Source organism: Chanos chanos, chromosome 5, assembly GCF_902362185.1.
Source record: "Chanos chanos chromosome 5, fChaCha1.1, whole genome shotgun sequence".
NCBI classification, from domain to species: Eukaryota; Metazoa; Chordata; class Actinopteri; order Gonorynchiformes; family Chanidae; genus Chanos; species Chanos chanos.
The window spans coordinates 8,478,977-8,505,409 of record NC_044499.1 but is presented as its reverse complement, the minus strand read 5'-3'; the positions used below and the strand labels follow the sequence as shown (position 1 = coordinate 8,505,409).

Genomic DNA, 26,433 nt, shown 5'->3' with positions numbered 1-26,433 from the left:
TTCCTCATTTCTGCACAGAGAGATGAAGAAGAGTCATCAGAACTCTTTCAGATATTCAGATTCATTCAAACATTATCAGACAAGATTGAAATAACAATATCATCCATCATCTCTAACTTGTCTTTTCAAAAAATGATCATGCCTAAACTGAGGCTTCCTAATTCCACCAAGCATTCTACGCTTATTTTTTTTTTCCTGGAAGAAGCATGTTTACTTGACACGCCACGGGGACAAGTATTTTCCTACAAACCATCACATAACGTTTTAGTGTTTGTTTGACTTTTCAGTAGAATGTTATTCACTGTGTAAAAGCTGTTTGTATCCTACATCTTCTTTATTTGCACAAAAACGGTTTGTTAATTTTTTTTAGAGCGTTTAGTTAGTTTGAGAAGGAGAGGAATGTGTCTGATATAACTGAGCAAAACTGTCAAAGTATTATCAGTTTTTCAAATGACTGACAAGAATTTTGAAATACCACCTTATGCTCTCCCAAAACGGAATATATGTGTGTGGGTTTGTGTGTGTGCGTGTGTGGGTGGGTGGTAGTTGACAGAGAGAGGGAGAGAAAGAGAGAATTTAAATGCAGGTGTACCAAAAGTGCAAGAAAAAATCAGTAGCCATTGAGTTTGTGCACATCAGAGTTTGTTTTCTCTTCAGATGGTATTTTTCCCAGAGAACACATATTATTATAGTAGTTGCATCATTAACCGTACTTTGGAGAATCAAAGACTACATCAGAATCCAGCATGTCATCATGCCTTAAGGCAGTAAACCACTGAGAATGTAATCACTAACACAACAAACAAGATCTGACTGATTACCTTTTTTCTCAAATCGAATCTGGATTTCTCTCGAAACTGGTCACTGAAGACTGTCTTCCTGTCACATACACACACAGTGTGGAGAGGTGTTTCCACAGGCTTGAAGCTCATTCAAATGGGATGACTCATAGAGTCAGTGTTGACAGAGCTCAGTGGAGAGAAGACAGAGCAGAGATCAGATTCGCCAAGCTCTCATTCTCGGCTCTGCTTCACACATAAGGTAAGTCTCAAGAGAACATTATCTGGTCTAGCAGATCTGTGTCTAAAAATTGCATTGAGTGGAGCACTGAGATGAGTGTAAAAAGTCGTATGTTTATCAAGAAAAATTGGACAGACGTAGTGTGTTTAGCACACTAATCTTATAACCTTGATTCAGTTCCTGAGCAGTGTTTGACAAGCAAATAAGTGCATGGTCGATCTGAGAAAGAGGAAAATGCATTAAAATGCATTAAAACCACAGGATTGTACAGAAGACAGCTTTTCCCTTCCCAGGAAAGTGCGATTTTGTGAACTGAAAATGAGAGAATTTGTTTAGTTTTTACCTCCACTGTACTGCTAATGTAAACAGAAAGTTGTTTATACATAGAACATAATTTAACTTATTATTGCATGACATGAACTCAGATAACTGCCCATTATTTCAGTTATGAGGTACTTGTTTTACATGAATTGCAAATTGCATTAAATGTACAAAATATTTTTATTTCTGGGTCACTTACAGTAAGCGTACGCTACCTGAACATACAGTCTAGCGGACTTTGAAACTTCCAGTCCACTTAAGCGCTCGTGTTTATCTTAATGCTGTGCTTTATTACATAGTCAGTGCTATTCAAGTCATATCACATAACAGTAAACATAAGAAGGTGGGTTTGATTCCTTAACGTTACTGTCTTCTGTTAATGTAACCTTGAGGAACATGCTTCACCCCATATGAACCTACATTAAAGTGTACTGCGGAGTGTCAGTGTATCCCTCCCAAAAAAACTGCCCCAAACGTCCAGACAAGTCTGTGGACAGTTCATTAGTAGTGTAACTGTCTCTTAGTGTAAAAGTCTCTTTTTTAATCAGATTACTTTTGCAATGAGACATATTCAACATGAAAAAGATGCTGAGTCTACCTAAAATCTGCCCCGATGTCTTCACTAAAAATTTTTAATGAACAATTGCCCTATGGATTAGTTTTGTTTGAATGAAACCCTGTAATTTTTTATGTCCTTGGGCCTATTATTGGATTAATCTGAACCCAAACCATAGAAGGTCATGTTTCAAGTATAAGGCAATGTTTCAAGTCTTGAGCACATTGTATTTCACTCACTCACACACACACACACACACACACACACTCACACACACACAGTGAAAAAAAGTCCCCTGTAACGCTATGTGTAATAGACTGTGTTAAAACTAAACTGAATATGTGTTGTTTTTTTCCAACCTTGTTTGTGCATTCTTCATTCTTTATTAGTCTCATTCAGTTTGAATTTGGCAACATTAATTTCAGTAGCCATCTTTAAATGTTAAATTATGACAAGATCTTTTCAGCCTGCAGTCCTGGTGCTTTCCCTGACTCATGATCAGTCTGCTCATTTACACAGTCCATAAAGTCGACATACTGAGCAAGAAATCAACAAATCTGCTGTAGTCTCATTGATGTGCAAGTTTTTGTTTTTTTTTCTCCTCAGATTCATTCCTCCAGTTATATTATCGTTCATCACAAGTCCGTCAGAGTATGACAAATGTTTGTGTCTGGGTTTAAAATGATGCCTTGAATTGTGTCAGTGCTTAAATATCCAAAATCCTTCAAAGAGATCCAGTCAGTGTACTTAAAAAATTCATGCTGGTTTTATTTAACTGCCTCTGATAAGTTTCAGTCATGTCTGCGTAATGATCATGTAAGGGTAGTGTGTACGTCATAAAATGCACACAGTGTTAGAGTGAGCAGCAGGAGAATGTTTGGAACGACACTGTATTTCGCCTATGGCAACCTCTATCAGAATGTCTGGCAACCACATGTTCACGTTCATTTCTCTCTTCCTTTTTTAAGCGAGGGCATTTTGCACGTTAAATACACGTAGACCAGTAAAACAAATAAGTACTTCAACTCGTTTATGTTGAAAAAGACACGTAACAAAGTTTTTTTTTTGTTTTTTTTTTTGAAGAATAATTCATTAAAGAATATTAACTAAGGGACTGTGTGTGTTTTGCAGACATCAAGTGAAAATGGGAGAGGAATACTATGACTACAATGACCATGAGAACTACAGCCACAACTTCAGCTATGAAGATTATCATACCGTTTGTGAGAAGAGTGATGTTCGTTCCTTTGCAAGTATATTCGTGCCGGCGGTGTACAGCATCTCTTTGGTGCTCGGAATAGCGGGAAATGCTCTCGTATTGGCCGTATATGCGTATCACAAGCGCCTGAAGACGCTGACAGACACGTTTATTGTTCATCTAGCTGTGGCTGACCTGTTGCTTCTCCTAACCCTGCCTTTCTGGGCGGCTGCTGCCGTCCATGGCTGGAACTTGGGCGAAGTTCTTTGCAAGCTTGTGTCTGCCATGTACACCATCAATTTCACTTGCAGCATGATGCTCTTGGCCTGCATCAGCATGGATCAGTACCTGGCTTTAATACCAGGGGCAAGGGAACGGGGCCTGGGTTTAATTTACAGGCGAAAACACTCTGTCAAAATCTCTCTGGTGGTGTGGGCCTTTGCTTTCTCCCTTGGTATCCCAGATTTGGTCTTTTCCTCTGTTATGGAGTTTTCGTCTGCCAGGAAGATCTGCATGCCAATGTATCCATCACACATGTTCCATCAAGCCAAGACTAGCTTGGAAGTGATGGAGATGCTGCTAGGTTTCCTGCTCCCACTACTGGTAATGCTGTTCTGCTACTACCGTGTGGTGAAGGTCCTTCGGGGATTCCCACTGGAGAGGAGAGGGAGGAAATGGAAAGCTATCCGTGTGTTGCTGGTCATGGTAGGAGTCTTTTTGGTCACCCAGCTGCCATACAACGTGGTGAAGTTCTGTCGGGCAGTGGACACAATGTACACGCTGATTACTCACTGCGGTGTGAGCAAAGGTCTGGATCGGGCCAGCCAAGTTACTGAGGGCCTGGCCCTGATCCACTGCTGCCTAAACCCAATCCTGTATGCTTTTGTTGGATCCTCATTCAGACAACACTTAATGAAGTTCGCCAAGGAATTTGGAGAGAGGAAGAGAAGAACCCTGGCACAGAGAGAGGAAATAGGAATGGAAACCTCCTTGAACTCCCAGGCAAACTCAGAAGAGACAAGTACATTCTCCATATGAGTCAAAGTGAGAGAAAGAGAAGACATACGTAAGGATATATGTTTGCACTTTCAGAGCAGTGTTGCTACTCTGTGCGTGACTGCACTCACCACTTAGAGCAAAATGCTTGTGTTATCTCCTTAAATCTCCAAGATGATAATATTCCAACACTCAAAACATAGGGGGGTACTGTTACATCTTTTTTTTTTCTTGTATTATTGGAAAGTTATTGCATCGTTATTCATTATCGAAAGTGTTTTTATGTCCTTTGGACTCAGCGTCATGGTAAAAGAAAGCGTCTCACCTAATTGGGATTACATTATGATAGTATCGTGTTTTATGTTTCACAGTAAACCAGAGGTAAAAGAGGTGATGTCACGTCCAGGGATGAAACCTTATGCCACGCTAAGGCAGAAAGTTATTGAGCGTTCAGTGGTCAAAGTATTAAAAGCTCAACTGGCGCACACAAGACACAGCATGAAAGCTTGAGTGGTTTCCTTTCACACAAGCCTTATCTATTTCATAAGTTTATCTAGCCGTTTTATAACAGTGTTGACAGCACTTTGTTAATGCCTGGACTTTTGATCACTAAATTTACTAGACGTTGCCAGCAGTGTTTTGCTTAAGTGCAGCAGCAACTTTTGGTGCGTCTCTAAGCAGCTCTCATAACTTTTCTAGAAGACATTGAAGTGTGTTCTGATTGATAATGTAATTAAAATGTTTCACTTTTTTCGCTGCATGTTACAGGAGAAAATGGAATAAAAAAAAAAGAAGTACCACTATAGGCCTTTTACGTAGCCTCCGTGGCTTGGTGGCTCGGGAATTCGAGCCTGGCTGAGCCACGGTTGACGTCAGCAAGGGCACGTGGTCGAGTAAAGAGCTACACTGCCACATCCAAAGTCCCTGCAACGGGCACTGCCCTAGCCTCTATACGAAAAAAGGGGAGTCCATGGCATGAAACAGGAACAGGAACTGTAGCCCTTTTCCAAGTAAATGTACTGATCTTGCGGTTATGACTAACGGTAAAATGAACTTACTCAACTTAGAAATACTGGCACAGCATGGAAAATCATCCACGATGTATATAATTGGGGGGGGGGGGGTTGTTTGTGATTATTCAGGTGCAATAGGCAAATAATCACATATGTACAAACACATGTTCAAATCGGAAGTGTAACTTATTAGGCAATCACATAAATTTGGCACTGTTTGGTTGCCTGATTCTTACCATGTGACAAAAAGAGCCTGTTTAGGCATTGCTATCATGGCAGATTATATGACTCTCACTCTTTCTGAGGAGGGTTTCTGGAAATGTGCTAGATTGTTCTTTTGTTTACAGTATATTCTTACCAGGCCTGTATATACAAGCTGTAATGAATGATCTCATTAAACTGGTCATTTGGTGGCCATACTTTGTTAAGTGCAAGGCAGATTCATCCATGTTATTACAAAGCTCAGCCAGCTTCACAAGAGATTTTTTTAAAAAATTATATGTATCATTTTTATATGAAAATAAACTGTGGAAAAACATGGATAACTATTCATTGAGGAGTTGTTTGATGTCATTTCCTTTCATTTGTTTTGAATAATTTAGTGGACCCAAAAAAGTCAGCTTAACGGAAAAGCACATGCATGCAAATGCCCTCTTTTATCATACCCATAGAATAAAATAAACAGCTTTATTCATTTGAAAAACAGTTTTGCTACATTCAGTTATGCATGTCAGTTTGACTACTTTTCTTGTGTGCGAATGAAAATATTACCATAACAACTGAAAAATTAATTATCCTTTTCCTGTCAGCATAGGGATCTGGAGAATCCCACTGTCATTTCCTGTTTAAATGGAATGGGTATATTCATTACGGACAAGATCCACTGTCAGAATTCCTTTTATACAGATGTTCAGTGAAAAGAGGCTTTTAGGAAGCTGCACAGTTCATTCATTTCACACAAACATTCAGAAGGTCGCCCCGGAAATCGTACCAACACTAAAAAGCTTTCCTCGTGACCACAGAGAAGACAATTACGGTATTTCAGTTCAGTTTCAGTTCAGTTTCAGAGTTATTAGTCATACGTAGGGTCAGCGGTACACAATGAAATGTGCTGGACAAGAAAAATAGGTCAGCTCAGCAGTCAGAGCGCTAGTTGTACGAAATATAGAATATAAGATAAAATAGATTTAAAATGAAAATGGGATTGAGATATAAATAAAATATAACACTATATACATATCAGAAAATGAGGACTAATATGTAAAAGTGATGAGTATATACAACACTACTGCACACTGGGTGTGAAGCAGTCCTGGATTCACTCGCAGCAGTCATGGCTGATAATGCAGTAAAAAGTAAACAGTGCAGACAAGCAGGTAAGCAAATATGTGGTGTGTAATATTTAGATTTTGGAGTTGAGAAGCCTGATGACCTGCTGGTAAAGACTGTCACAACATACTTTCCTGGCAGGGGAGACACCAGGATCATGAAGGTGGTTCACCCAGGGTGAGGCTTAGCCATTGCACTTAGGCTATGCTGACCCGTGCAAATTCCCCTAAATGCAGGAATCTCGACTGCATAATTTGTGGTAGTGGGGGGGCTGCATTCTCGCTCTCCCCCATCCCCCCGTCCCATTCTGTTGTCCCCACATGCTTCAAAACGTCCACCATTATCCCTGTACCCAAGAAGACCAACCTAGACCCACCCAGCCTACTTTAATGCACATATCAAAGCCTAACACCAGAAGTAACACCTCATAATTCCAAACGCAGAATTCAAATCCATGTGTTCTTCCTGAGGAATGTGTATGTTCCTTGTCTCACTATTTTAATTAAATACAGATGCCATCTCAGAAATGTGGGATGACTTGAGGAAGGGGCTCAAACTATGCACACATGCATGCTTTGTTTTAAAGGACTGTACTTACTGGGTTACTTGAAGGGTTCTGTGTTTTGCCCGCCAATTAAACATTTTGTTCCACTTAAGGAAAGAGCTTTTTAATGCTCAATGAACCAGCACTTGTTTTACTTTAACTCCTTGTAAATGTAGATACAAGAAAACCACAGTCTGTTGAGGCCAAATTGGAGCTGAAAATAACTTTTTTGTTTGTTTGTTCATTTCTTAAGTTCGTTCTACTGAAAGATCACAACGGACATGCCGTGAGCCAACAGTCTTCCCAGAAGACTACATGCCACATCTAATATACGGAGTTGGGGGTACTAACTAAAACATCGAGGAACATATTCACCCTGTGAAACAGACACTGATGAAACTCAAGAGTCAACATAAACTTTGGCTGGTGTAAGTTTAAACCATAGACAGCATTATACTGCCCTCCTTTGGTATATTATTATATTTACTAATATAAACTGCTCAGACAACTTAATAAAGGAGTTGCACGGCTTTGAATGAAAGATCACATTTCTCTCTCATTTAGTTTGTGCCCGTATCTGAAACCGTGTGGTAAATAAAAAGTATAGCCCGATATGGCGACTAGTGGTACTGACTGGCCACGGGTCAAGGTCTCAATCTGGAGTCTTTTCAAACTTAGCTCCAAAACGGCAGAACAAGTTGCCTTTCTCCGTCAGAAGCTCAGACACACTGCACACATTCAATAAACATCACAAAGCTCATCTCTTTCAAATCTCTCTGACTTCTTAACCACTAATATCACTCTATTTGTCTGTATTTTAGGTGCGAGGTGTATATTGAAAAAAAAAAAAAAAAAAAGAATTATTTCAGACCCAGTCGAGCATTCAGTCATTCATTTAGTGTCCTTGCAGTGGTTCTTGGCACTAGCTTTTGTGTGCTGAGGTATGTTGATTTAAGCCCTTTTGCTGTGCTCTTTTGTAAGATGCTTTGGGGAAAAGTACATGTCAGATAACTAAATGGAAATGGAAAGCATTTGGTTTTAGTACCAATGTCCAATCAAATTCACAGCACAAAATACACCATGACAAGAGTCTCTAGGCAGTAATGTGTGTTTTATATAAAATTGTGGCAAACACAAACGTGCACAAATAAACAAAAATAGTACAGCTTTGATTAAACAAGTAACAAAGGAGAAACTAGAAAAAGTGCAAGAGAAGGCACTCTCTTTTGGTCAGTATATGCCTATTACATATTACCCATAACAATAAACAAGCTTAACATCACCTTTTTTAAGATAACTACAAATCAAACACATCTGCACTTAAATTAGTCTTAAAAAAAAAAAGAGATTCTATATGGAAGTAAATAATTTAGCAAATAACACACACACACACACACACACACACACACACACACAAAAACCTCTTGTCAAAGACTGCAGCATGGCAGTGTCACAGTAAATGAAAGGAACAGACACCAAAAACAAGTGTATAAATGCCCACAGGCCTGTCATATACTCCATGTGAAACAATCTGGATGAATTATTCACATAAAAAATAAGACAGGACAAAAATATAGTCCCTGTATTATTATCAGTGCTTTGATATTTAGACATATCACATGTCCTTTAATTAGTCTGTTTAGAAAAAGATCACTAAAGCTTTAATACCATATTCTGTCATGCTAAACCATCTTCACATCCTTTACATTTTTATATATGTGTGCTTTATGTACATCGATGTGAACTATATATATATTACAATGGAATTGTGTAGGTAAAGAAAACACTAGCAGTGGCCTAGATTATTCAAGATCCTCATTAAATGAAAAAAAGAACATAAATAAAAACAATCTTGAGGCAGAATTTCAATACGTTTGCATCAAAGAAAGGATACAAAAAAAATGTTTGATGAATCCAAAAAAAAGCTCAATTTTCCTTCATATAACACTGAACCTCAGCCACACAACACCCATAACCTTCTCTGACATCTGCAACTAAACAATCACTGCTCTGATACCTGACACACACTCCTCTGGATCCATCCATCTGACTACATAACAGAGGTGAATTCTTGACAAACCTAAAGTAGGTCCAAGGAAATGAAGCGGGGGGGGGGGGGGGGTTGGGTTATTGCTTAGGAAAACTGACAGCATGGATTTCAGGCCGTTTTAAATATTACACCGAGAGTTAACATTCTGTAAGAAGATCCAAGTGTAGGAGTTTAGGATCTACAAAGGCACAGAGGCGTTGTTTTGGTATGTAAAGCTTGACTCAGTAAAGGCAGAGGAAAAAAAAAAAGGGATGTTGTTGATCATGCAGAGATCAGGCTCAGTGAAGCATTGCCTCTCCTTGTCTCAATAATTTAGAATCTGCACATCAAACAGATCACAGACTCCCTCATTGTCATCCAGGTTAAAATTGTAATCCACGCCTGGGTTAGGTGAGAGTCGTAATAGGGGGAAAACTGTGAGGGGAAGAGGGAAAAAAAAAAAAAGAGAGACATTGGTTAAGTGAAATTCAGCAGGTTTCTGATACTAAATGAATATCATTGGAGAAGAGTTCATATTTAGTTATATGGTAACTGTGAGGACACTGTGCTTTATAGCAGTTTAGATAAAGCAGATATACAGGCTGAACATGGAGGACTACCTCCCTAAGTAAACACAATCTTTAGACTCTGGATTTTTTTCCCCCCTGTTTAACCTTTCTCACTCAAACGGTAATGTAAGCATAAAAAGGACTGACATAAGATACTCTGACAAAAACTAGTCAACACTGCAAAAAGTCCCTCTTTTGAGTTCTAGTTCCTACTAACCCATCTGCTGAACATTCTCTGGAGTATGTGTTACTGTTCGATTATGAAAACAAACACATCACAATTAGTGAAACATAAATATTTGACCATCCGCTTTTAAACCCTCACCATCCGATGACATCAGCTCATCTATAAGGTCTGCAACTCCTGAAAGACCAAAACAAACAAACAAATAAACTTCTAAGAACTTACACTGAACAAAAAAAAAAAAAAACACTTTGCTGCACTGGTAATGATTAAAAAGCGATTAAAACTGTTGTAGAACATAAATTAACGCGACTTTATTCTGTCTGTGCCCTCTCACTCACCCTCTCTCTCCTCTTTCATCTGGTCCACCGTGTTGAGTCGGAGCAGACTGCCCATGTCCAGCATGGACTGCAGGTCCTGACCTTCCATCTCCCCATGCTGCGGGACATCGGTTTCCGCGTCAGCCAGAGGCTCCTGCATCATCAAGCACTGACTAGCCGGTGAATCAGGATGGCACTCTGAGAAAAACGTGAGCGGGGAAAACGAAGATTGTAACTCTTCCATGTTAAATACTTTTCAAAAAGGTTGTTGTGTTTGCTTGCGCGTAAATAAAGCGCGTGAACAGATTATCATAAACGCCCTTATCTGGTAAAGTAACAATATTATGCTTCCTATAAATAGCAACAGGCGATTTAACAGTGAGGTTAGAAGTCAGGAAAGAAAGCTGCGGCTTTTCCAGTTCCAACGGTAGAAGACTACGAGTAAAAAAAACTTTACAGATCGCATCAACAGAGCGTTCATGTCGTATACTCTATTCCAAAAGCCAAAACCACCCATCAGTAACCCTTAGGGATCAGGACAAAAGAAATCACCCATGTGAATGTCTGGGGGTGTGGAGGAAGGGGTGTGCTGGTTCTCTGGCAGCGTGTCCTTCAGCAGGCAAGGCTGCAGCCCACAGAACTCTGCCGACGGGAGGGGGAATTTCTGCTGGCCAGCCGGGGTGCTGGGCGGGGTGGGCATCATGGCAATGTCGTCTGGAGGTGGAATGGAGAAGACCACAGGCTTGGAGCTGCTCGTCTCTCTGTTTATCAGCATGACTTGGATGGGAGCGGATTCACTCCTCAGGTTCACTTGATATTTCTTCAGACCACTCTGGCCCTAGAAGTGTACATAAATGGATTGACCAATCATAATTATCATTCGCTTAATGATGCCAATTACTAAAAATTCTCTTCAAAGTCACGAAACATCCATCACTTTCTGTGGGCTTGACAGGGTTTCCATTTTTAGTCAAAAATGAAACTACTAAACTTTTCCATGACTTTGCTTAATTAAAATGCTGATTTTCCATGATCTCAAACTAACGTAATGCACATGTAATCATAATATCTACTTAATGCAACTTCAATATTACATAACTCAAAAAAGGCAATGCTCTACATGTGAAATAATGTATTTTGCTGGCTAAATAACTCATTTTTAAAACTGTGGCTGAAATTCCATGGCAAATCCCCATCAACTATCAAATCCCCAGGCTTCCTCATTTCCAGTGGACTTTTCCAAATTTTATATCCAAGAAATTCTATGACTCATAAGAACCTCGTGCAAGGGGATGAGGGGGGGTGAACTAAGACGTGGGGGACCAAAAAAAAAAAAGCCTAATCAGACCAGATGAGATAAGTAGTGCTTTGTGTGATTACGTTACCATTTCAGGAACAGGGACCTCCAGCTGTGTCCCTGATGGTGCCCTAACAGCAAGAAGAGTGTCTTCACTGAACGCATCACAGATGTCCTCATGAGTCACATAGTTATATGTGAAAAAGTGTTAAGAAACCCACACCATAGTGTTCACAGCGCTGGATGAAAAACCTGTTTTAAACTCAAAGCCTTTCAGGAAATACCAGCATCATGTCAAACAACCTCACACACTGATTCAGTGAGACTAACTTGGCACTCACTTGACAGCCATTTCATTAAGTTCTAATGTGATAGGAAACACAAGTGGGACAAGTAGAGACAAATACTTTAAGTGGAGTGAAATTTGAGAATGTGAACTGGAAAAACTGGAATAAGTCCACTGTGCCAAGATTAACTGACCAGAAACCACAAAATTGCAACCGCCTCTTTAAATATGAATTATCACCCATATAATTAGCCACACTGCACTGACAATAAGACTTGGACCCAGTTCATATTTCTTTTTTCTCCTTTCTGTTTTTCATAATGTGAGGACTCCCATCAGTTAATTCAATGGTTTAAGAAGGGCCATGAGTGGGTGGATGTAGGAGGACTGATAGAATTTGAAAAACAACAGCGTTTAAAGAAACCTACAGACTTTAAGCCCTATGTTATAAAGCTAAAATGACAGAATGCTGGAATGCTCAGTTATACAGACATAGTCATCACTTATTAAATGATTCAGATGGAAGTGCCCACCACCAGAGATTCTGAGCATTCCACTCGATGGAATGTTTACGCCTTCCTAATATCAGCGCTTGGTTTTGAAAAGGAGTTTTAAATAAATGATTTCTATGAGTGTATGCTCCCAAAACCAGTTTTCAGTTACTGAAGCTCTTTGGGGCGTGAAGGACATAAAAAGCTGTTAGAGGTCATGCAAAGGACAGCCTCTGCTCAGTGATGTGCATTCATAAAGGATATCTGCTGCTGACTGAATCTTCATTCATATGTTTAATGCTCTGCTGTAAAGAGGCTTTCTGAACATCCAGTTCTCTCTCCAGCACGTCCAGTTCAGAGATCTGGATCTTCAGCTGCTCAACCTGCTCCAGAGCCTCTTGTGTCTGGCACCCTGAATTTTCCCCCCTGACCAGGGCAGAGAATGATTAGGAGAAAACGATCAATTTCTAATATTATTAATGTTACAACAAAAAGTCCAAGACATACTATATGGTCAAAACACCTTGACCTACATGCAGTAAAGGAACCATACGATTTCAAACATATTAATTATACTTTTTCTCCTTGTTTCATAATCTAAGAAACATTATAGGGGTTTTTTTTGTGTGTTTTATGAATGCTTTTAGCATTTACTGAGCATGTAAATCTGAATAAAAGTAATTTTACTCACTTCCACTGGATGGTGTTTTTAGTTTTCTTTTCTATGAGTCCAACCCCTTCCAGAACATTTGTAATGTCATAGATTCTCCTCTTCTGTCTCACAGCCAAGCTGTCTGCAGCCTGTTCGAGAAATCAACAGTAAGTTTCATCATCAGATAATGTATGAATGAGAGTGTATGTAATTATCAGTTCAGGTAAGCCGAACCGTCAACGCTCATCTGCTATCAGGGGCAGCGGGTCATTAACCAATAACTGTTCGCTGAAGGAAGAGGGCACCTCCACACTCTGCAATACTGGAGAAATCAGTGTTATGTTTACCGTGACTAAACATGCCACTGCGATAAGACAGTGTTATGAGTGCTGCAGTCAGTTAACCTGACCAGCTGCGCAAATACAGCCGGTACTGCTTCAATGTACAGGAATCCTAAACAAGGTAAGTCACAGCCAAAGGCTAAAGGTGTAAGGCGAGAGGAAAATCGTGGTTAAAAATCAGATTTAATAAGCCAAATTTTGCCTTTGTTTTCGCCTTTTAGACCATAATCAGTCACAAATGAATTTTCTAACCACGTTTCAGTGATGGTCCTCTAAGAAACCGCGCGGTTTTTTTGGGGGGGGGGGGGGGGGTTGGGGGGTTAAGTACGTCTTATCATATTATCTCTGAGGATACGTAAAATATTTCCACCAATTTAGGACAAATTCTACCAGGATGAAAATGTTCACTCCACTGAAGACAGACTTAGTCTAACTATGCCGTGGTGCGTCGTTTTGTCGTCACGTAGCTGGTTTAGACAAAACTGGCGAGAACTTTTTGTCAGTTTAGTGGAGTGGAACAATTATTCGGCAAACAAAGGGGAAATACATGTTTGAACAGTTAAATTCATCACCGCGCCAAGACGACCGTTTGAGGATTCCGAAAGACTACAACCAGTCATTCATAACACATAGCTGAGCACACCTGTTAAATATCTTGTTGTGACAGAACCGCTTAACTGATTTTATCTCACAAATATCTGACTTAAGAAACTGGTCTTTAGGTATCTGTCAGTTCGCTTAAAATTAAAAAACACTTTACTTGGAAGCGGTTGACAGTGACTCGTTATCCTGTCAGGTAAGTTACCTCAGCGAACGGGTTAAAAAGAAAAAAAAAATCAAAGCACCTGCCAGAATGAATAATTTGCCTCACAAGCTGCTTCAGCTATAGTGTACACAACTTTTGTCACTTGAATTGTTCACTTCCTCTTTGATTAAAACAGTCTTCTCTGGGGGAATTGGGACACAGCCAGGCAGTTTGCAGAGATGAGAATTTTAACTAAGCCAGCAGGTTTCCAGGTGAGTGCCTTTTCTTTGTGTGTCTGCTTGACATTTCCTTCGGAGGTTTAGCGAGCTAACATTAACTTTCCCATTGTATTCAAATAAAGTACACCCCGATGAAAAATGAACTGATTTATGAACTGACCACTTTTAAATCGAGTACTCCGTCCTTTGCTTCTTGCAGCAGTGACACAAACTTGATTGTGAGTAGACCCAAACTTTTCTCATGGCGACTAGACCCGTTCGGTGTTGAATTTGAGAGGCTAGAGTTGTTTGACTCAGCCATAGTTCCACCTTCAGTCTACAACAGTTCTTAAATATTCCGACAGCCTTGGTTAAATAAGGCAAATGCTAGCCTGGCAGCAACTACAATAATTTCAGCAGCACAGACAGTATCTCCTCATTCACTTTATTTACCTCGAGGCAACTCAAGCCCTCGCAGCTCGAGGGCTTTTAAATGAAAGGAAATGACGTTCGGTTACCGTTGCCAAGACAACCGGTATATTCAACAACCTCCAGTCCAGTACACACGCCCTAAGTAACAGGCCATGGACAAAACAATGTAGTTCGATTTTTCAGATAGCTCTGCTACTCATAAGAACATTGTAGTGAAGGGCCACACAGAACACCTTGGTCAAACCTGCTGTTTTATTGAGAAAATATCATCTTTATCATTTGGCAAACGTAACGACAGACGGAGCCACAGTGAACCTAGGAAATACATTCTGATTTTTATATCTGCATCCAGGACAATTACACGTTTAGATTTGAATTACAGCATTTATTCGGTTGTGCAGGTTAAAGTCATAAATTAAAACTGGTGAACAAAACAACATTCATACAGAGGGTTCAAAGACTGTTAAACCCATGGACCAGGTCACAAGTTGCATCACTTGCTACAATTTAAAAATAAATAGGTTACTTTAAAAAAACAACAACAACAACAAAAAACACAACACCACTTAAAAATATGATATAAACACATAAGGTGGACATTATCTTGCATTATCTGTGATGGTGAGACACGCCTCACAGTACAGGACGGGGTCGAAAGACTTTTTGGAACAGAGGTTGACGTATATGAAGACTACATCTGAGCCTTCAGAGAGCTGACTTCACATTTATGTCACGTTTGAATCAACCAGCCATCCTGAAGGCACAACTAAGAGAATTGGCAATGAAAGGGTAATGCCTTTTCTGAGGTCAGAATTCTCTCAGCACGTTGGTGAGACGTCTCATTTTCTCCTCCATTGTCCTTTTGTTGTTCTCCATTTCGAGAAGAAGCTGCCTCATCTCATCCTCCACCTCCAACACCTGAATCAGTCAAAAGAGCTCAGTTAGACCAGTTTGCATAGTTCACATTGTTGGTAATTTTTCCACTTATGAACCTCATGCAGAAGTAAAAGGACATGCAACATTGATATGGGGGGGGGGGGGACTTCTCTTTTGAATCATTTAGGTGTGGGGGATTGGTTCTTGAATTAAACCTAACCCCACAGAGCCAGTCAGTAACCCCTTCATTTAAACTCAATTACTTTAGATTCATGCAGTATGAAAGGAAATAATGAGTAGCGATGAATCCATCACACCCAGTAATAGCCTGTGTGGCACTTTACCCTAACTGTTAAGCCTATTCTCAGATATGTGAACACAAATGGGATACTGGGGAGGGGGCAAGGAGGCCAGGTGGATATTGAGCAATGTAGCAGAGCAACATGAATGTTCTTCTTCTTGTACCCTTTGATTGGCCAACTCGATCTGTCTCTCTTTTTCACTGGCAAGGCTGAGCAGCTCGGCCTGATGGGAAACCTGCAAAGACTCCAGCTGCTTGCGGAAGGCATCGTCAACAGCATGAAGCTTTTCCACAGCTGCTCTGAAAGAATAATAAAGAAATAATTAATCACACTGAAAATATGCAATAGACATTACCAAAATATTTTTTTTTTTCCCCCCTCTACGGGCTATATACTACAACAGGCTTTCTAAAATCTAGTCCTGCAAGGTTGAAGCCCTGCTGATTTCTGTCTCAACCTCCTAATAAGAAACTATGATTCATCTGGCAAACAGATGTGCACTCCTCAGCCAATCAGAGACTACGGTGTTTGGTCGATAAGGAGACCAGCAGGACTCCAGATCTCCGTGATGAGATTTGAGAAACCGTGACATGATGTATTTGCCTAGTCCTTGAAATTGTCAGTCTTGTATAGTCAGACACCTGGTGGACTCTGTGACTTTGAGAATGCTAAACCGGCATATTTTAAGGGACGGAGGTATAGATGAACATGACTCTACTGAATCACTAAAAGCAAACAAGGCATTCAAAACTATTTGAACAAATGTAACAGACTTAAGAACAGGGTGGACTTGAAAATACTTACTTGTGGGCCTTTGAGGCCTTGTCCCTCTCCTCCACAAGTGCCTTCTCTCTGGTGTCAAAGCCTTCTTTCATGCGTTTTACCTGACTCTCCAGCTTTGTCAGTAGGTCCGCTTTGTCCTGCCACTTCTTATTGGAGGCTCTGCCAAGGTTAAAATTGAACATAGTTTCTGCCTGTTAGCCAGACTATGGTCTCAAAGATCGTTAAAAGATAAAGAAATCACAAACAACAAAGGGTATTTTAAAACATGTAAGATTATCTTTTTGATAAAAAGTGAAGTGCATTCAAGAGTGAGGGACAAATTGGTACTTTGGTACATAAGCTGTATTTGTGAACTGCATGGTACATCTTTTGCACCTGTAGGCTTCTTTGATTTCATCTAATTCGGTCTCCTTGTCCTGAAGTTGTTCTTTGAGCTCCTCTTTCCTCAGAGTGAGCTGCTCGACTCGATCTCTGAGCTCCAACAGAGGAGCAGTCTCCTCCTCCAGCTGCTGCTGAAACTGGCGCTGGGCTTGCAGGTTCTCCTCACGCAGTTTCCGGATCTGCTCATCCCTCTCTTGCAACGCCTGATGGACAAAGAGGGATACACAGGAACATAAAGGAAAAGGAACACAAACATAAAGCACCAAACTTAAAAAAAAAAAAAAAAGATTAACTGATAACATTGTTAGTTTTGACTGGCAGTTAGAATGACCTCCTTTAGCTTGCGAATGGTCTCTGTCTGATCGTCAACGATCTTGGCTTTAATCCTCAGTGCATCGTTGTCTCTCTCATTCTGTTTTTTCTGTGTCTCCAGTTCGGTGGACAAGACCTCAATCCGTGCCTCCAGGCGACCCCTGTCCTGTGCAAGAGACGCCCCTGCGTATACACGCGTACGTCTTTCTCAGTCAATCCACAAGTAATACTTACAAGGCAATAATACATAATACATTGTAAAACTTACTGGATCCACTGACAAGCCATACAGTTGAAACATAATATTTTATTAGCGAACATTTCCGTGCCTGACATACCTCAGACTGTGAACAGAGTTGTCATTACCTTGCTGGGCCAGTTCCTGGCCCCAGATTTTCCTCTCAGCTCTCAGGCCGTCTACGACGGACTCCTGGGCAGTGAGCTGGGAGAGAAGCCTGGACTTGTCTTTTCTCAGCAGCTCCACCTGCAGGCCGAGATGCTTATTCTCCTCTGCTCCAGCTTCCAGCGACTGTATACGCGCCTGACAGACACAAACGTCACAGAGAGATTCAGGAGTAAGCACTGGTTGTTACACTGACACCGTCTTTACCTCCCATTCATGATTATAATAAACTTGGTCTTGAAAAGGCAGACAACGACTTATTTAATGTTTTTATACTTTAGAAATATGGGATACGGAAGAATAACCTTGAAATGTGAGGAATGTGCAGTGTCAAGAGTCAGTATAATTCAGTGAAACAACAACAGCAACTAAATGTATTTGCCACTGTAACCTTTTCAGAGATGAAGAATTTGAAGGTGCTCACAAGTCAAAACCTGAACAGGACAGAAGCAAAGACAAAAAAACAGTATGACTAATGGCAGCTTTCCCCTTGCCTTCAGCTCAGACACAGACTCTCGTTTGGCTTTGATGAGCTCGGTGATGCGAATCTTCTGCTCCTTCACCATGGTGGTGAGTTCCTGGACCAGAGAACCAGACTGTCTCTCTCTCTGCTGAGACTGTGTCAGAAGTACCTTGACCTGTGTAAGCTCTGCAGAGACCTGGTCAAAACCCTCCTTCACCTGCAAACACAAGCCCTCATTATGAGACAACTCCTTACATTTATTAAGTAGACTTAATCTTTAATGAGATTTAATTACATCAACATTTCTCCATGGAGTATAGATATGTGTGTGTGTGTGTGTGTGTGTGTGTGTGTGTGTGTGTTTTTAGTAATACAGCCGTGCCTCAGAGAGACGGGAAGCCTCGATGGTGAGGGCCATGCGGAACTCATCCTCTAGATCAGCGTACTGCTTCTGAGAGTCGGCAATCTTCTGCTCCATCACAGCCAGTCTCTCAGCATGTTTCTGCTCCACTACCTCCACCTCTCTCGCCACTGCCTCTCTAAACTCTGGGCCACCAGGAACCAGCCTCAACTCTAACTCTTTCCTTTACAAAGTGAAACAACAGGGCAAAAAGCAGTGTTAAGACAAAAATCTTGATTGACCCCTGTTACAAACATAAAGGCTTCTATTTCTTCTTTTTTTTTAACCTTATCCCTGGCATATGGTATGGTAGCGTTAGTGCTTTATTCCGCAATAAAGACAATATAGTTAGACACCTGTTTCCTGATACAGAATGACAAATAGTGATCAAATCTTCAGTCCCACATGGTTATAAATGATCCACATACACTCTAAGATGCATTAAATATGAACTTTTGTAAACTGGAGTCGTGGAGTCATCACCGCAAGCAACGCAAGAAGAATGCTGATGTTAATAATTAGGTGCAGTGCTGTTACCTGTGGTCCTGTTCTCTGGCAGCCAGCAGCTCATGCAGCTGCTGTAATTTGTCTTTATGTTGCCGTAACGATGCTCGGAGGATCTCAGTTTCCCTTTTCAAAGCGGCTGCCTTCTTCTCCAGCTCCTGGTTTCTCTTCATCTGAGGGGGTGCAGAGTTAAAGACATCATATGTACTCATAAACACAGGATAACAAACCTAAAAATACAGTAGTTACGAGTTTCTATACTATGTCAATTACACTGATTGTGTATTCATGCTAGTTTTGGGAGCCGACCAGAATGCAAATTACTGTTGTAACTCAGCACTAACACAGCGTTTTCCACCTTTCAGCAGTTCTACAATTAATCATAAAGCTTTTAATGAGCTGAATCAGGTTCATTTGTGCAAACTAGAACAAAAACTGTGCTCCTATTTTGTGGGTGCCTAGAGCTAGAACCAAGTAATACAGTTCTGAGGTGTTCCAAGTACAGCCCCTCTGTGTGAACCCCTTCAAGCCCAGTCCCTAACCCCGGCGGGTTATAGATTAGCGTGAAGTTAATATTTTGTCAGAACTGCAATTGGTATCATACCAAGAGAGGGTAACAATATCTGCTCATCTATCACACTGTGTCAGGTCCTGTTTAAATATATTTTATCAGATGCAGGGTTACCTCTTCGGCCTGCTGCTGGGCCCTGAGGGCCTCACCCCGGGACGCGGCGTCCTCTAAGCTGCGTAGCGCCCTCTTGTGTTGGTCCTCCCTAATTTGGGCCTGCTCCAACTGTTCAGCTGCAGTCCTCCATCTCTCCTCCAACTCTTCAACTCGAGACTGCAGCTCTCTGTGGTCTGAGCGCTCCTTTAACAACACCTCCTTCAACCTGTCCAAAAACAGAGAGAGTGAGTGAGTGGAAAAAAGAGACTCAAATATCCAATAAAAGAAGTAAGAACAAAATAAGAACACTTCAGTAATCAAAACCGATACACCTCGTCCCAGGACGTGTACCTTTCCGTCAACAAATCTACATTTGTACACATACATTTTTCAGAGCAGAGAAAGTGTTAATGAGGCTGACTCTAATGCTAATAATGATATGGAGTCATTAGCAGTGGCATTCTAGAGGAGGTGGCGGTTGATTTATGCTCCTCTGCAGTCATATGCCCGTCACTGGGGCTTTAATCTCCATCATAATTACGATTTATCACCGAGGAGGAGTCTTTGCTAAAACGTTTAAAAGCAGCAGGGAGGCTACCACCAATATACGCACGCTGGGATGCAATCATACAGTCTGGCATCGTTGGTTTGGGTTATGAGGGCACTGGGAACATTCAACTGAACATAATTATAACCAGAAACATTAAATCTCAAGCTTCAGCTAGAGCTGACACTAATTAAAAGTCGTTCGCACAACTGAATGTTGCATCCAAAAGATGATGATGGTGTGAGCCAGACATAACAGTGAAGGAAGGCCTGAATCCAAGTGATACTGCCGTGACTCGAGGTCCTAATTATTTTACAGTGACGAAGAGGATGAAATAGTTTTTCAAGCCAGCAAACACTGTTTTTTTGGGGGGAGTTTTTTGTCAGAATGAGGTTACTCGTTTCATTAACCCAATCTGAACTGTCGTTCCCATGATGCATCCAGTTGTGCTTTCACTTTCATACTGATATTCAAAACACTCAAAACATTCAAAAGGGAAACCCTTGATCTAATTCTTTGGTAGATGCCAGACAAAATTCCCTACATAACAAAAAACAGCAGTACACTCTGTATGCTTTTACACACTCTGACTGTGTGTATATTTACCTGTCTGTGACGCGTGGGCAGGACCTTGCCTTGAAAATGTGTGTCTGTGTATGCATGTGTGTGTGTGTGTGTGTACTGACCTATCCGTAGTGTGCAGAGCCATGCTCTGGAGCTCTTTCTCCTCACTGGCCCGTGTCTGAAGACTCTTGACCTGGTCTGTGAGCCTTTTCACAGCCTGCTCGGCCTTCCAGCGACGCTCCCTCTCCTGGTCACGCTCCTCCACTATTGCCTGCCCAGATTCATTATTAATCCTCTCTCAAACACTGCTGCTCTGTATTCCTCAAGGTCCAAATGCCTTTCATTTTTTTGTTAGTGCTCATATAATAAAATGTAATATTGATCATAAGACTGTCATTTACCATATTTAATAAATCATAGTATACAATAAAAACAAAGGAAGTTCAGGAGAAACTGCAAAATAATAGATTAAAGCTCAACATAAGTATTTTTCATGGCATACATATAACTGATAATCACAAATGATAATCACAAATTCTGATATTAAAAAACAACACAGAATATTTATTGAATTCTATCTATAATACTTTTAAATATATATATATATATATATATATATATATATACACAAAACTGTATGTTTAAGGACTTGCCAAGGAAAACCCAGGATAACTTTTTAATGCAGTGCATTATTTATATGCAGGATAAGTGTTTAAATACACAGCGTGCTCTGTCTAAGTCACGTACCCTGTAAGTATCTTCCTCAGTTTGATTAGCGCTCCTCTTAGCCTTGCTTGTTTTCACGCCTTTCTTTGAAGCCCCCACATCCTGTGTGGAGCCTGCTCTTTGAGCTGCTGTTCTCCTCTGTGGGTTTACCACAGCCTTTGAGCCTCTCCATTTACGATCCTCTGATTCACTGCGCAGGAAAAAAAATACAACAAAAACAAAACAAATCTAAGCTAAACTGAATTCGGCCAATGGCAAAGCGGGATGCATACGCTGGGCAACTCACACCAGTATTACATGACTACTCTTAAGAAAATCACCTCAACCCAATGTTGGAAGTGAATAGAAAGTTTAATGCCTGTCAGACAGAAAAGGCCGCCTGACCGACAGTCGTTTGCAGTTTCTTCTAATGACCTGGAAAATATACATTGTTAAAGGAACTGCCGTATGGCGTGATCCTCGTTCAGGAATTACTGCATACAGACAGCCGAGCGGTGTCACTAACTGCGATTTTTTTTAAAACAAGATGAGAGAACTCAGACAGTCAATGTTAGGGGACAGTATAAATAATTGAATAATCAATGAAGGTAAGTGTTCTTCTTCGTGACCATTAATAAGAGAACATAATGCAGCCCCAGGTAATGTCAAAAAGAGATAATTAGCAATAAAAAGCTGCCCGTCATGTGCCTTATGATTCAGTCTTCTAATTAAGGGATCGGTCGCGTAATGCACTCAGAGGGCACCTGCTATACACATTCACCAAACGAACCATAAGAAAATGCCATGTTAATGACTGCTCCATGGAGATTTATTTGACATATTTTGTTGTCATTGCAGTGGCGAAGTCACCTGTGGTCAAACAGGCCATGTGTACCTGTCTGATTTTGGTTTGCCCTTAGGCAGTCTGGTTGGCTTTTTCCCCACGCTACTCCTGGGTCGGGCCGGGGTAGTAGCGCGGTGCTGGTTTTCTTTGCCGCTGTCATTTTCACTCTCTGATGTCAGATCAGTGTCCCTTTTTGCTTTCCGTACCGCAGAGGATGACTTGACATTCAGATTAGAACGATCTTCTCCGCTAGCCTGGGAAAAAGTTAAAGAGAGTTAACACGAATCAGCGGTAGAGGCGAAATAGAGATAAAACATTTACAAACGATATGTCTTCTGTTTAAAGTTCATGCAAAGCATCTCATGAATTATGAATTTTACGAAGTGAGCACTAAAGTGTGAATGAAAGTATCAATTCAAAAAGTCATTAAACAACCTCATCTAACGTGTAGAAGAAGTCACTTTTTGAAAGGAGGAATGTAAAAATGTCTAGCTATGCAACGCAAAGGCAAAGTTTAGAGAACTGGCTGCATTCACTGCCAAAAGCTACCAAAAAAAAAAAAAAAAAACCTTCAAAAGGAGAGCAAATTTCAAGTATCATAACCGTACGAAGAAAATGTGATTTAGAACAAAGAAAATGGCCACTGTGTTTGATTTAACAATGGTCCAATTAGGCACCATCCATTCTGGAATAGTTTTTATTAGATATATGCCAAGTACTACATTTGCTCTGTGTGGGCACAAAATTTTAAAGCTCTTGGTCGACCTTATGAAAGAGCTGAGACACTTGCTGCTCCAGCTTTTCAATGCGAAGCTCATTGTTCTGGTGGTTTAATGCTGAGCTTCGTCTGTCTGGGTCAGGCTGTAATCTCTCTGATATCACCGGTCCGCCTGTCTCAGCCAGAGCCTCAGTACGCTGTCGAAACTGGGTCAGAACCTCATCGATCCGTGGTGTAGTTAGAGGTGCATCTGATTTTACCTATATGATTAGCACACATGGCATGCTCAGTCGGGGATTACTATGACAAAAACACTTCAAAAAGATAGTATTTAACTAGAAATTAAGTGCATAAAAACTGACAGGCTCTGCATCAGATGAGACCAGAAATTCTAGAAAGTCCTCAAGACCAGGCACATCTACAGGGTCGTCCTCCTCTGAAGGTACTGGGTTGCCAAGACGACCCACTCCATCCAGAGTGGTAATTTGTTTCAAGGACTGAAGCACTATTTCTCTGTAACCTTTAAGGAAGACAAGACATATGGGCGTCAAAATGGTGCCACATGACTCCCGGCATCTGTAACTGAGCTTTCTCTTTCCACACTAACCTTGAGCCGCGCAAACTGGATTACCAACGTCATCAGTATAGAGCGTGACGTTTCTCAAATTCTGCAGTCCCACCATGCACTGCAACATATGGTTCATGCTGTCCACATGGTTGCTCTGGAGATGTAGCTGTTTCAGTTTGTATCCAGGTCCATGTAAGTACAGCAGACCTGAAAAGATGCAGTGGTTAGTGACCTCATATTTTATTTCTCACCACTGTTGTTCTGGATAAGAGTGTCAGTCATATTAAGAACGATAAAACCCATTCTTTGCCTTGAGATAGGGATAGCCTTTGATAACCCTGCAAAATATCTGAGTTGTAATATTTTCGACACACAGACGGATAACACATTAGAGTTAAAGAGTGCTATGGAGTGTCTGTATGCTTATTATACACAATAATTAAAAATTTAGACTCACCAGTAAGGTCGTTTATTTTATTATAGGACAAGTTCAGTCTGGTAAGGTTCACAAGTCCATTAAGACCTGAAAAAAGACAGCAAGCGTTTCACCAGTATTCACAAAATAGTACTAAGACTAGTATTAACTATCTGAAACAAAGAGGAGGATTTAAAACCTCAGACACGTGTACAATTCATGTCTCATGAACAATGGTCCAATATAGGTGCAATTTACCACTGCTATCATGTTAAAATTTCTTTATCTCAAGCAAAACCACTGACATGATTAGTGATTATTCAAAGAACCTGCCACACACCTGCCCTTGATCTTACTTTGCTAGAGCACATAATGTTAATTTGTACAGATGAAGAGAGTAAATTTGGACTTATGGTTTACCTTCAACCCTGGTGATCAAGTTGCATGACAAGTTTAGAGTGCGTAAGGAAGAGAGACATCCAAGGCCCTCGATGTGAGAGATGTGATTGGACGAAAGGTCCAGATGTCGTATGTGCCATGCAGTTGTCAATCCTTCGATCTTCTTAATTTGATTACAGTGAAGATTAAGAGATGTAACTCTAGAGTTCAGAGGCACCTCTAACAAACTGGAGAGGAAGATGATGAGTATAAATTAGGTTATTCAGCAGTCTGGGGGCAAAAAAAAATAGAAATGTGAAAACCATAAAGTTGAGGCTGATCATTCACAACGTCAAAATGTTTTAAGAACTGTTATTAAAATCTTCTTTGCTCTCTCTGTAGTGAGAAAACTGACTAATATCATGAATGCCATGCATAATTACCTCGATATATCTTTGTCAATCAGACAAAGTTCTCTGTCAGCCATGTCCTGCTGGGGGACACAGTATTACGTTAAACGGGTTTAGGCTACCTTGTCAGACAGCATCACACCATCAGACTTCAGTTACATTATACACTTATCTTACCTAAAATTATTTGTTTGCTATAAGTTCAGGAGTTCGTTACAGACTGCTAGCTAGACGTCCTTAACAACAGGCAACGTCAGGCTTTGTTTACAAGCAACCGAGATGAAAGCAATTGCATTTATACATTTGGCTGACGCTTTTATTCAAACGAACTTACATGACTTACATAATGAACATATTCAACATGTGCATAGATAAACTGAAACGAGACAACAACAAGTCGTGCGGCTGTCAGTACCATACAACTACATGATGTTTAATATTAGGACAGATATTTGGCAAAAAAAAACCTAGATATATGCTGACTTATACATCTCATGTGAGGCCGTTTATATCCATCCGGTGAAGCAGTGTTCCTACTTCGATCGCCGAGTTTTCTTATTGTGAATCCCTAGAGCTTGGTTGCTAACTGCGTGTCAACGGATAACAGGCTAATGTTGGCTGAGTGGCTAACATAGCATTGGATCATTAAAATCCAAGCAGAGGACAAAAAAAATAAGGAATGACAACTAGTCTACGTCAAAAATATTAAATGATATGTTCATAACTTGGGAACGTACCAAAATCAATATTCAACATGACTGCTGAGTTGAGAATCCTCTGATTTCCACTTTGTTTTGGTATTCAGAAAGTTAAATTAACCGCTTACCACTACCGCATTTCCTTGTTACGTTGCGTCATTATACAACTTCCTGTACAGCATAAAAGACAGCCAATCATACACCAATATGACCTCAGGTCCTTCACACCGCACAGAAGGTAGTGTGATTATATTATAGAATTTACGTGTGACCGGAATGTCTAACTGAATTACAGTCGTAAATTGTGCGCTGAGCTTATAACAGTTCGTAAATAATAAATTAACTAGGGCTTTAAATGTTAAATAACATTACATCAGAGTTACTGGGGCATCGTAGTACCAAGGCGAAATGCGTAGTGATCTGTGTAATTGATATGACCAACTCGCACAAGTAACATTACGCAGAGGTAAAGGATTATTAACACATACAACATACTGCCTGCATTATTAAATCTTACTTGTTCCACACAAGGGCCGTAAAGCCCTTTGAGACTTTAAACAGTGATACTGGGCTCTAAATAAACTTGAAACTTGAATGTACTAAATTATTCTGTTCTTGTTCTTGATGGAATTGATATTTGCCGTTTCTGTGAGTTAAAAATAATTTATTTGAAGTGTGTGAAATTAGTTATGAAATTGAAAAAGAAAAAAAGAAATCTACTTTTGTGTCTGCAGTATGTTAAATAATTCCAGCACAAATGGAGGAAACATGTACACTTGATTGAACTTGCAAAGAAATTTGCATTCTTGTCAAGCTGAAGTGATTTGAAGTGAAAATTTGCATACAGATCAAAGTTCTAATGGCTGTTTAAAAATTTAAGAAGGCCAGTATTTAATCTGAGTTTAAATCTATCCTTAATTTGAAAAACTCACTTACGATAGAATTAGGAACGGATGA

At 40.4% G+C, this 26,433-nt stretch overlaps 3 protein-coding genes, 1 long non-coding RNA gene and 1 other non-coding gene across 7 annotated transcripts; 3 read left to right on the top strand and 2 right to left on the bottom strand.

The window, feature by feature from the left end:
* Positions 1-953: 953 nt before the first annotated feature.
* On the top strand, positions 954-5,652 carry ackr4a (atypical chemokine receptor 4a). Its single transcript, XM_030773936.1, has 2 exons — positions 954-1,041; positions 3,029-5,652. The coding sequence occupies exon 2, from the start codon at positions 3,042-3,044 to the stop codon at positions 4,131-4,133; it is 1,092 nt and encodes a 363-aa protein (XP_030629796.1). The 5' UTR covers positions 954-1,041; positions 3,029-3,041; the 3' UTR covers positions 4,134-5,652.
* A 907-nt stretch (positions 5,653-6,559) lies between these two features.
* Positions 6,560-6,725, top strand: LOC115813489 (U1 spliceosomal RNA). The gene has a single exon (XR_004025352.1). It is a non-coding gene; the product is annotated as a U1 spliceosomal RNA (small nuclear RNA).
* Positions 6,726-9,331: 2,606 nt separating this feature from the next.
* On the bottom strand, positions 9,332-14,431 carry e2f5 (E2F transcription factor 5). The gene is made up of 8 exons (XM_030773307.1): positions 14,291-14,431; positions 12,845-12,954; positions 12,418-12,579; positions 11,465-11,573; positions 10,632-10,917; positions 10,101-10,277; positions 9,901-9,939; positions 9,332-9,441 (listed from the first exon to the last, which is right to left on the bottom strand). The coding sequence occupies exons 1-8, from the start codon at positions 14,429-14,431 to the stop codon at positions 9,332-9,334; spliced, it is 1,134 nt and encodes a 377-aa protein (XP_030629167.1).
* On the top strand, positions 13,179-19,080 carry LOC115811198 (uncharacterized). 3 transcript variants are annotated; one of them, XR_004025278.1, is made up of 6 exons: positions 13,179-13,267; positions 14,088-14,163; positions 17,317-17,392; positions 17,575-17,770; positions 17,998-18,240; positions 18,430-19,080. It is a non-coding gene; the product is annotated as an uncharacterized LOC115811198 (long non-coding RNA). The 3 variants fall into 3 exon arrangements; XR_004025277.1 differs by having other exon boundaries at positions 14,088-17,392; positions 18,099-18,240; XR_004025276.1 differs by having other exon boundaries at positions 14,088-17,392.
* lrrcc1 (leucine rich repeat and coiled-coil centrosomal protein 1) lies at positions 15,349-25,557 on the bottom strand. Its single transcript, XM_030773306.1, has 20 exons — positions 25,516-25,557; positions 24,812-24,861; positions 24,411-24,616; positions 24,033-24,098; positions 23,615-23,782; positions 23,358-23,527; positions 23,055-23,267; positions 22,341-22,543; positions 21,488-21,656; positions 20,863-21,011; positions 19,651-19,855; positions 18,999-19,138; positions 18,444-18,645; positions 18,093-18,278; positions 17,562-17,736; positions 17,215-17,378; positions 16,878-17,086; positions 16,524-16,661; positions 15,883-16,018; positions 15,349-15,459 (listed from the first exon to the last, which is right to left on the bottom strand). Exons 2-20 carry the CDS (start codon positions 24,853-24,855, stop codon positions 15,349-15,351), a joined length of 3,054 nt encoding a protein of 1,017 aa, XP_030629166.1. The 5' UTR covers positions 24,856-24,861; positions 25,516-25,557.
* Between the last annotated feature and the right edge of the window lie 876 nt (positions 25,558-26,433).

Coding starts and splice junctions, on each gene's coding strand:
- lrrcc1 (XM_030773306.1), bottom strand. CDS start 24,855: ATGGCTGACAGAGAACTTTGTCTGATTGACAAAGATATATCGAG. Junction 22,544..23,054: donor TGTCTCAGCTCTTTCATAAG/GTCGACCAAGAG, acceptor ACTTTTTCCCAG/GCTAGCGGAGAAGATCGTTC. Junction 17,087..17,214: donor CCATTCGCAAGCTAAAGGAG/GTCATTCTAACT, acceptor TTTGTCCATCAG/GCGTTGCAAGAGAGGGATGA.
- ackr4a (XM_030773936.1), top strand. CDS start 3,042: ATGGGAGAGGAATACTATGACTACAATGACCATGAGAACTACAGCCAC.
- e2f5 (XM_030773307.1), bottom strand. CDS start 14,431: ATGGCTGAGTCAAACAACTCTAGCCTCTCAAATTCAACACCGAACGGG. Junction 10,918..11,464: donor AGGTCCCTGTTCCTGAAATG/GTAACGTAATCA, acceptor GTACACTTCTAG/GGCCAGAGTGGTCTGAAGAA. Junction 9,940..10,100: donor GATGAAAGAGGAGAGAGAGG/GTGAGTGAGAGG, acceptor TTGGTCTTTCAG/GAGTTGCAGACCTTATAGAT.